This window comes from Balearica regulorum, chromosome 1 (assembly GCF_011004875.1).
Source record: "Balearica regulorum gibbericeps isolate bBalReg1 chromosome 1, bBalReg1.pri, whole genome shotgun sequence".
Taxonomy (NCBI): domain Eukaryota; kingdom Metazoa; phylum Chordata; class Aves; order Gruiformes; family Gruidae; genus Balearica; species Balearica regulorum.
The window spans coordinates 55,047,343-55,056,942 of NC_046184.1; the positions used below are offsets into that span (position 1 = coordinate 55,047,343).

At 43.1% G+C, this 9,600-nt stretch overlaps 1 protein-coding gene across 2 annotated transcripts in view; it reads right to left on the minus strand.

Annotated features, from left to right (window-relative positions):
* Positions 1-5,965, minus strand: part of PLBD1 (phospholipase B domain containing 1) — a 41,068-nt gene extending 35,103 nt beyond the window's left edge. The window contains exon 1 of one of the 2 annotated variants that reach the window (XM_075750769.1): positions 5,664-5,965. In XM_075750769.1, coding sequence (XP_075606884.1) covers positions 5,664-5,736 — 73 coding nt within the window. In that variant the 5' untranslated portion in view covers positions 5,737-5,965. The remainder of the gene's footprint in view (positions 1-5,663) is intronic. The other variant, XM_075750773.1, reaches the window with a different exon arrangement.
* Positions 5,966-9,600: the final 3,635 nt, after the last annotated feature.

Sequence of the window (9,600 nt, forward strand, 5' to 3'; positions counted from 1 at the left end):
AAGAGGTCAGGGAAAGGGAGGTCCTGTGAAAAAGTGGTACAAGGGGTTGGTGCAGAACAGAACTAACCTGCCCAGCAGTAAAGAGAAAGGTTGATTCCCAAGATGCCCACTGCAGGGTGGAGGAGAGACAGGCCACGTGCCCAGTACACAAAGACAGCTGAGGAATGGGTAAAAAGAGCAAGAACAAAATAGGGAAAAAGATGATCTTCCCATCCTTTCAGTAGGCTGTGGAGAGGTGGCAAGTAGTCAAGAGGAACCAGGGCAGCTGGGTATTGTTGTTAGTGCCCACACACTAAATAGGTAAGTCAAAGAAACTTTGTTCTGCCTAAAGCAAAACAGGCGTTGCTTTCTTTTTTGAAAGAAGGCTGATGTCAGTGCCAGACAGACTGATCTGACACAGGTATTCTAACACGGCAGGCTCTGTTTCTTTGTTTTATGCTCTGCCAGAGCATGAACATGCAGAGCTATTTTCAAAAGTCAGAACAAACTTTAAAATTACCCTTGGAGTTTGCCCTGCCCCAACTTCACTATATGACAAATTTAAACTGAAGAAAACCAGGACTAGAAGATGGAAGAGAAGGGGAAACATTAAATTACAGGATAATTTGCAAGAAACCTGGAGAAGCCTTTAGAGGAACAACATCAAGGTAGCTCTGAGATGTGGCTTAACAATAAAACTGGAAAAGACCATTTGCCATTACTGGTTCCCCTCCCCCCAAACTCATTCACTCATTGTCCCATTTTACCTCATTAATTTTTATGTCTGTTTCTGCACATCTAATTGCCCTGGTCTAAAGTATCAAAATACCTACATACAAAATTGCTATGTTTATTTCAAAGAACATATAATCATACAGTAATTGTTATAATTTAGAAGATAAGTCTTTATCTTGCTACAGATGGAGTTAAAACTATAAGCTTATAAATCTCTGTACACTTAAAACACGCTTACACTACAACGTAATCTAACCATTTGCTATCACCCAATCTGTTACAATTTTTATCTGCATTCATCTAAACTAGCAGCACCACCTTTGCCAAGAAAGCCATCCAGAACTGAAATATAACATGGAATATAGATATACAAGAAACTGCACATTTCCAAACAATCCCCTACGTGTCCTGCAACAGGAACCTTCCCCTTGAATAATGCTGGCATTTTTATATTTATTTTTGAAGGGTGAGGCAGGGGCCCTGGCATTTCTTATCCCAGCAGTTGTACTGGTAACTTCTTACATATGAATCAAATGCAACATCACCGTGAATCTAAAAGTCATCCTTTTATCATCAAAGTTAGACTACCCAGTGTGTTTCAGCCTATTGCCTGCTCTCTGGACTCTGAAAAACAAAACAGACTGTGATAATCTGTGGCTATTCCATAACAGTATTGCTTAGAATAACCTAAATAACAAGCCAAAGCACACGCTATTTACTGCAATGAATGACTCCAAATCCCAGGGGATACGGTAGGTCAGTGGAGTCACTGTTCCCCTACATGCAACCAGCCAGCCAGGAGAACTGCATGGCACCAGCGATGTGCAGTTCCACCACAACCACCAGTGTGCGGCATGGTGGGAGACAGAAGTGGAGAAGTGCAAGAACAAAACAAGCCTGGAAATAAACAAGAGTTCCTTCTCCCTTCTGCAGTCAGTAGGGACTGGGAGGAACCTTTCCTGAAAATGACTATTTTTTAGATACATCAATGCTTCTGCCAAATAAAGATCCAGACACAGGGACTATAGTTGGGAGAGTGCTGGAATTTCTTCAGCAAGTTGTAAGTATCTCCTTTCTCCCAAGACTATACCCTAAATAATGGAAAAAATGAAGATATTCCAGCCCTGGCTAGGAGATGGTGGCAGTCCCCTTGGTTTTCAGGTTGAAATGCCAAATCTGTTCTCTGCCTTTTTGGCTCAATACAGACATTGCCAAGGTTATGTTAAAAGCAGAGCTTGTCTTTTATTTGGTGGCAGCGGGAGAGTGGAAATACTTACGTGTAATACTTACATGAGAATATAGAGAAAGCAATTAAAGTAAATACTGAGAGGACTGAGGCAAGATAAAAAAAAGAAGAAATCAGATGCTGAAGAGAACATGAGAGTAGCAGTAACTTGTAATGAAAGAACAGAACAGACAGAGAAGATGAGGAAGAAAAGCAAAGAGCAGTATAGCCAATGGCCCAAGACCATCTAACACACACTATTTGATAACTGCCACTAGTATTTATTAAATAAATTACACCTACAAAAATAACGCCTGACATGCCTTAAGAATGCCAGTAAAATTTGTTAGGCAATACGCAACAGCTGCTTTTCCTTACGCTTTCCCAGTCATAAGTTGGTTTTAAAACATAGATATATCTAGGTAGACTACTGGATTTTCTAATTAGATAAATTAACAGAACTCTCTTTTCCTTGCAGATGAAAGAGCTACAAGATTTGGAGGTGAGAATTAATATTCATATTTTTCCTTAGTCTGAGATACAAGCTAACTCACAAGCAATGAAGCACTGGTTAGGTTGCATGTAACAAGCCAAATTAACAACTGTGAGCATCTCCTAATAATAGAAAAACCACTGGCTTCCTTAACTACTAATTTTTATCTATATTTTACATGCCTATTTTTATCTGTGTCTGTTCAAAGGTGAAGCTTTTTTCTAAAGGTGTTCAGACGTACTTCATAGATTCCACCTATGCATTTTCTGCTAAATAAGGAAGCTATCACTCTACCGTTTCACTGAAAACTAGTTTTGCACAACTTAAAGGCAAAAAACATAGCACAAAGTCGCACATCTCCCATTTTCATTACACCCTTTCCTACAGCTAATGTTCAGTAATAAAGATTATATTAGCACAGTATAGCATCTAAATATTTCAGGTCAACCATAGTAAGGAGCATCTGACGTTTCTGTTCAAATTTGTAATTTGATAGAGCTCATCCTATTTTCCCATTAAAAAATTTAGAACCATCCTTTTAACTGTTTAAAAAAGTTTTATACCTTCAAAGTACAATTGAGATTTCAAAGTACAGTTATGATTGCAATCCATTACAAAACAAACATTAATTACTTCAGGACTTCTTTGGAGATTAGCTTAAACCACACAAGAACTTAACACGAAACCCAGTAATTTTCAATTAAAGGAGTAAATGCTTTCTTGTTCTCCTTGAATATAAGCTGTTTGCATTTGCTATTCTACTGGCCTTAATTCATCCCATTTCCTCATACAATTCAGGTCTAAGTAATTTTTCAATTTGCCTCTAACAGGCCTGTCGTTATTCAAAGCCTAATCCCCTGATTTGTGCTTACATGAGAGAAGCAATATTCAAATATGAACTACAAATTAAGAGTTTGAGTCTTGTATGGTTTTCACATTCACAAGGATAATTACTAGTAAAACTTAGCTGATGCAGAAAACTTGTCAAAACAGTTACAGGTCCCCAGTATAGGTCACCCACAGAGGAAACAAAAATAATTTCAAAAGTTGCTTCACTAACCTCATAGTCCCTAAATTTAAGTCATTTTTACGAGAGAACATGCTCTAGAAAATTTCCAAATAGTACAATGAAGAATCTTCAAGGCATTCAAAATGCCAAAGAACAATGAACAGATTTTTTAAAATAAATAAATAAATATAGATAATTCACAGTGCTGAAGGCCAAGTTTACTCCACTGAATAGCCTAAAGGCATTTCTATTTGCTACTTAGTAGTTTTCTACCAGTACTTTAATTATGATGTGAGGAATCAGTCAGGTATTAGCTGAAATTACTTCATACCCTAAACTTCCTTTCACTCCCTCTGCATGATTCATGGTTGACCCTTCCTTCAGTCCTGCTAATATAGTACTAAAAGTTTTTGCCAATTCAGGTAAGGTTTGAAAAGCAAGTTTCCAAGATGAGGTAGGACCATCGACAAAATGAGAAGCTTGTCACATTTTGGACATTAAACTGTTACCTTAATTTCTCCTTGTTTTGCAGCTATCAATAAATTAACTAGGAATTTCCTAGAAGATAAGCACTGAATCCAGCCCTTCAAGATCTTCAGAATTCATTGAAAGCAGCAGAAGAGGGAGATACTCTCCTTCTGAGATACGCTCCCCAACAACCTTACTATTACCATTAGTACAAATGACATCCAGAATCCAATGGGCATTGTGCTCTAAATAGTTGCTGTCACTAACTTTTACTGATCCTCCAAAAGCAGCTTTACTTTCACATACTCCACACTTGCTCAGCATCTCTTAAATTCCCTCTTTCAGCAAGTCCTTTCTTTGTCCTTCCAGTTGCTGGTAAACCTGTTTCTGACTTTTAAAATAAAAATTTTTTTTTTAAAAAATCCTACGTTCATACCTGACTGGCATGTCTTTTCTAGCACCTAGTTAGCTACCCCAGTGTGTGTCCACAGGTGCAATACTCCTCAAACACACCAAGGAGAAAGCCAATTTTTAAGTGGGAAGCCAAGATTCTATAGAAACCTGTGAAGCTCACCAAAATGTACCGTTATGGCATTTGCCAAAGTCTGCTCGCATCCAAATCTGACTCTGAAGTTGCAACAAGAATAAAGGTCCAAAATCAGGAGACAGAAAAGCTACAGCAGTTCACAGAGGAAAATCAAAAGTGTTATAAAAGTTTCAGTTATTGAATTACCCTGATTGGAGCCTTACAACTTTGAAAAAGTATATTATGCAAATACACAATGAAAAACAACCATGAGCACAAAATTAGCATGAAGTGGTATTTGTACCATAAAAAACAACTTCCAAGTTAATCTGATATTGGTGAATTACTCTAATGGCGACGCAAGTTCTTCTACTCAGAACTAACGTCAGATCATGCACGGGTACAAACTCTGAAACACAGACAATGACCTATACCCACAAGCTAGCACTAAAACTCTGATAAAGATGCAAGTTGCACCATGCTGTAGGCCACAGCACCAAATCGAAGTGTCCAACCTAAATGACTCCCGTGCATGCATATTACATTAAAATCCAGCACTCTAGGCAGCTTTCCCATCTGTTAAATTCTTAGTTCGGTTTCCCCTCGCCCATTCCGGGAACTGGAAAGATGTTCTGAAAGCCTGCAGGAATGAAGCGCCAGCACTTAACACCCACGAAGCACCACGGCCGAGCCTGCCCCAGCCTGCGGGCCATGAGGTGCTGCCGGAACAAGCCCATGAAGCAGTCGGGCCCCTCTCCGGCCCGCAGGGTCCCTGCGGGACGCAGGGGCTTAACAGCCGCGACGGCCCTGACACCGCCGGGGGACGAGACCCGCTCGCCACCTCGCACCCGTCTCCAAGGCGGCACGGGGAGCCTTTCCGCCGCCCCCGCCCCCCCCCGCCCCCCACCCCCCCCGGAGCCAGCCGGGGAGGAGGCGCAGCGAGGAGCAGCTGCTCAAGGCGAGGCGCGGAGCTCGGCGGGTCCCCCGGGGCGGGCCCGAGCTCGGTGAGCTGCCTCCTCGGGAGCCGCGGCTGAGCCCCGGGCCGGGCTCCACCGGTGACAGGCCCTCCCGGTCGCCTGGCACCCCCGGAGCTAGGGGGCAGCCCTGCTGCCGGCCTCGCCGCCCGCCCGCCTCGGCGAGGTGACTCCGGGGCAAGGCCACCCCTGCCGCCCCCTCAGGGTCACCCGGCCGGCTAACCTTCCACCCACCCCCCCCCCGCTCACCTCACCTGCTCGACCCCCCGCCGCCGCCCACAGGAGGACGAGCCAACAGCAGCACACACCGCCGCCGAACCAGGCCATGCTGCTGCTGCCCCGCACCTCCTCTAGGCACCGGGAGGCGGCGGGACTTTATAAACTTCCCTCGCTCAGGGCAGGTCTCGCCGCTGCCCCCGCCTTCTCTGGCGCCCGCCCCGGCACCGGCACCCCGTGCTGAGGGTAGCCCTGCTGAGGCGAGGGCTGTTCCCCGCGCCGACCGCCCTCTCCCCTCCGGCTCCGGGATGTGCTCCGGGGGGGGGCGGGCAGCGGCGGCGGCTTTTCACACCGAGCTTCCCGCCCGAAGTGTCGCGGCGGAGGCCTCGAGGAAGCTCTGTGCCCAGCCGCCTCACAGCCTGGCGTGTTGGTGGTGATGGCAGAAGGTGTCAGGGAAGGTGTTGAGTAAAGCTGGGCAGCAAGCCCAGGGCCCTGGCATCTTTTTGACCCTGGTGCTTGTTTGGAGCCCGCAAGGCCTGGCCAGGATGTGGGGTTCGCTCCACTCTAGCTGGCTTCACATGGCTCGAGGCTGTGAGGAGGGAGCCCCAGGCTGGCGCCTGCTGGGGCACTGGGCCTGCCAAGGGTGGTGAACCAAAAAGGGGTGAAGGTTTGTCACCGAAATTCGGGAATAAAAGAAAACTCCTTAACACCAATTTAGCATTAAGAAGCAGGCATTTCCTTTATTGCAGCGCTGGGTGTCAGGAGGATAGTTCCTCAAATCAGGCCCACCTAATGCTGGTTCTCTTGTCATATTTATACACACATGTTACAAAGATTACAAAGTGGTACGCTCCCCATTACAATAATTTGTTCATATTTCTTCGCCTAGTATGCAAACTAGAACGCATGCTCAGTTCCTTTCTCCGCCTCTATCTTTTGAGTCGGTCGTATAATTTGGGTAGGGGGCTTATGGGCCGGTGGTCGTGGGGACCCTGGTCCAAATTACCTTTCCCCTAGTTTCTCAATACTTCGGTGTTGGTAATTGTCTGCTATATGCCTTAGGAAGATAAGGATGCTCCTGGAGGCAATTAGTGTCCTCCCTTTCTGAAAAGTACGTACATAAGGACCTTGAAGTGTCTTGTAGCTCCTTCTTTTTATCATGATGTGTAGTAGGTGCTCATTCTAAGAATCGTTAGCCTTCTACCTAAAATAATAATGAATAGTTTCTTAACACATATAAGTAGGCCTTCGTTAGAGGCCTATCTTTTTTGCTACAGGTTTATCAGGAAAGGCCCCTATAAAGCAACAGGAGTTAGGTGGTGTCTTATCAAACTGCGTTTTACATCAGAGGAAGAGCAGCTTTTGGCCCTGTTGAGAGCAACAACTGTGTGTCCCAGCAGAAAAGCTGAGAGACGGTCCTTTTCTTAGAGTTTACAGATAGGGACAAATTCCCGTGGGGTCTTCCTCTGCCCCCATGTTTCAGATAATTTTGAGATGCTGTCTTCTCCTCCAGTGTGCGATATTCTCCCACTGTCCTAAAACAGCCATTATTAGGACTTTGTGTTTTGGTAATTGTTTAAGATACAGTTAAAATTTGATACCGGTGACTGTAATAGCCTCATATACCGAGGTCACATGCCAACCAGTTCAGGCCAAATAGCACGACTTGGCCTCAAGCCCAGGGTAAGAGGACTAAAACTACTCCCAGCGGCAGGGATCCTGCCATACTCATCGCTGTTTTGTTCTGGGCTATGTTTCACTAAGAGATAAGGATAAAACACAGTGCTGTTAGGAGGTTTTTGTGCCTCTCCAGTGAAAAATAACTCTTAAGTGTCTAATCATAAATGGATGCTGTGCTTGTTTTGGACAAATATTTTCCAAAGGTTTTTCTAAATGAGAAATTCACCTCTGTCACATGCTGCCCTCAGTTTGACTGTTGGTGAAGTAAAATACGAAATTCTATTTCCCTGTATAGGATTACCACAGGGGAAAAAAGAAGTATTTACAACAAGATTCTCTGTGCACAAGTGATGGGCATGGCCAGGAATTAGAGGCACATGCAGCCTAGGATAGAGACCACAAATACACAATGCTGAAACAGAAGGGGAGTGCAGATGCGTGACAAAAATGAGATAGAGACAAGGGTGGAGTCTGAATATGACCAAAGCTACAAAGCTCTTGATGTGTATTTGGAAACATTAACTTCCACATGTTCCCAGCCCAGGGATTCACAGAAATCTTTTTTGTGTGAGTTAAGTTCAAATGGTGACGGTGCAGCCAAAATCCTTTCCACTCAGAGAACAAAATTATATCTCACACTAGGTTTTTAGTGTAACATTTCACTGCTTAAAAAAAACAGGAGCAGTGAATGACTGGACCTTCAGTGACAGATTTCTGATGGTAGCAGGCTTTTTGATCTAACATTTGGTAACAAGATGCAGTGGTAAGGCAATGAATCTAAGACAGATTCAAACCAGAAACTAGGAGCAAATTTTTAAGAAGGGTAGTCAAAATTGATTTTGTTGTGATGTATTGCAGGAACAGAACCATGTAAAACAGAACCATGTTTGAAAGCAAACCTAGCATAAGATGGGTCCATCAACTCATTGCAAAAGTAACTATTTGTCTTCAAAGAATTATGTGAAATTTATGATCTGAAGAATGCAGGAAAGAGAAGGGCTACATAAAACTAAACACTGTTTAAATTAATTGTCCCAATCAGTGTCAGCAGACATTTGCTCTAAAATAATTTGTATTTCAGAGGTGTCAAGGATAGAACCCATAAAACTCCCCTTTTAATATAGACTTAGGTCACTTCAAAGTTCAGAGCAACTCTGCTTAAGATAGTAGTAGTAGTAGTAATAGTGGGCGTCTTCAAGCTTGAGGAGTCCAGTGTTTGTCACTGCATTACAGCTACGCTTGCTGAGCATATCAGATACAGCAACCGGAATAGTCCAGTGGTGCCAAAAGCACAGCAGTTGCACCCAAGAATGCAGACATAGAGATGAAGCTTGTTGATTGGCACCGCGGGGCAGGAAATATCAGACTTTATACTTTTTTACTGTACTGGTTGAAGTTTTTAATACATACCAGTTTTAGAATACTAGACATTTTTTCTATCCTTATCCCAATGAACACTTCCATTAGGACACCGACTGAAGAAGTAATGGTATGGTACTAGCACCAGTCCAAGTTTAAGATTGGTTACGTGTCATCTGAAAGCTGTGGCTGTTGGTTACATGCTATCTGCTATTTCTATGTCGTGTTCCTGGGTGTAGGAATTTGCATTCATTAGGCAAGAGTATAAGCCCTACGCCACCTCCTGATTTAATTTTTCCAGGAATCTTTGCACTTCAGATCTGTCTATTTACACCTAGGTGGTTCTTTTTGTGCATGTTCTTACAAAGCCAGTTTAGGTTGATAATGAAAAAACACAGGGAACCGGCTTGCTCTTTTTTAACATCTTTAGGTTGTTTTCTTCAACAAAAATGCAGTTCAAAGCCATAAAAGAATGATTTTGCATCACGTTTTATGGTTTGAATACTGCCAATATTTTACAATGGTGAAAGAACTAACTCTGCGTTGAAAGTCACCAATGCACAAAAGGTCTTTGCAACAATTTCACTCGCTAGTTGTTATTTCTTCATGTGAATGCTGATTTTCTTTTACGTGTGTCACCTGTACTTGGGTTGCTTTTTAAAGTTGTTTATAAATGTCATGGTGTCAGTTAACGAGCAAGTAATTTCAGTAAAACCTGAGTTCTGCCTGGTTTTGCAACTTCATCCAAAAGTTGAATTGAAAGTTTCTGAGGTTTAAGAAATTCAGATAAGTTTGTTTCCTCCATTTCTGTTGCACTTCTGGTTTGGAGACAGAAGCAGAAGTGGAGAAAAGATATGAAAGTGTCTGTTATTGCACGATTTCCAGTTTCATTTTGGAGGCCCAAGAGATTCAGATAAGCTTTAGAAACCATACAAC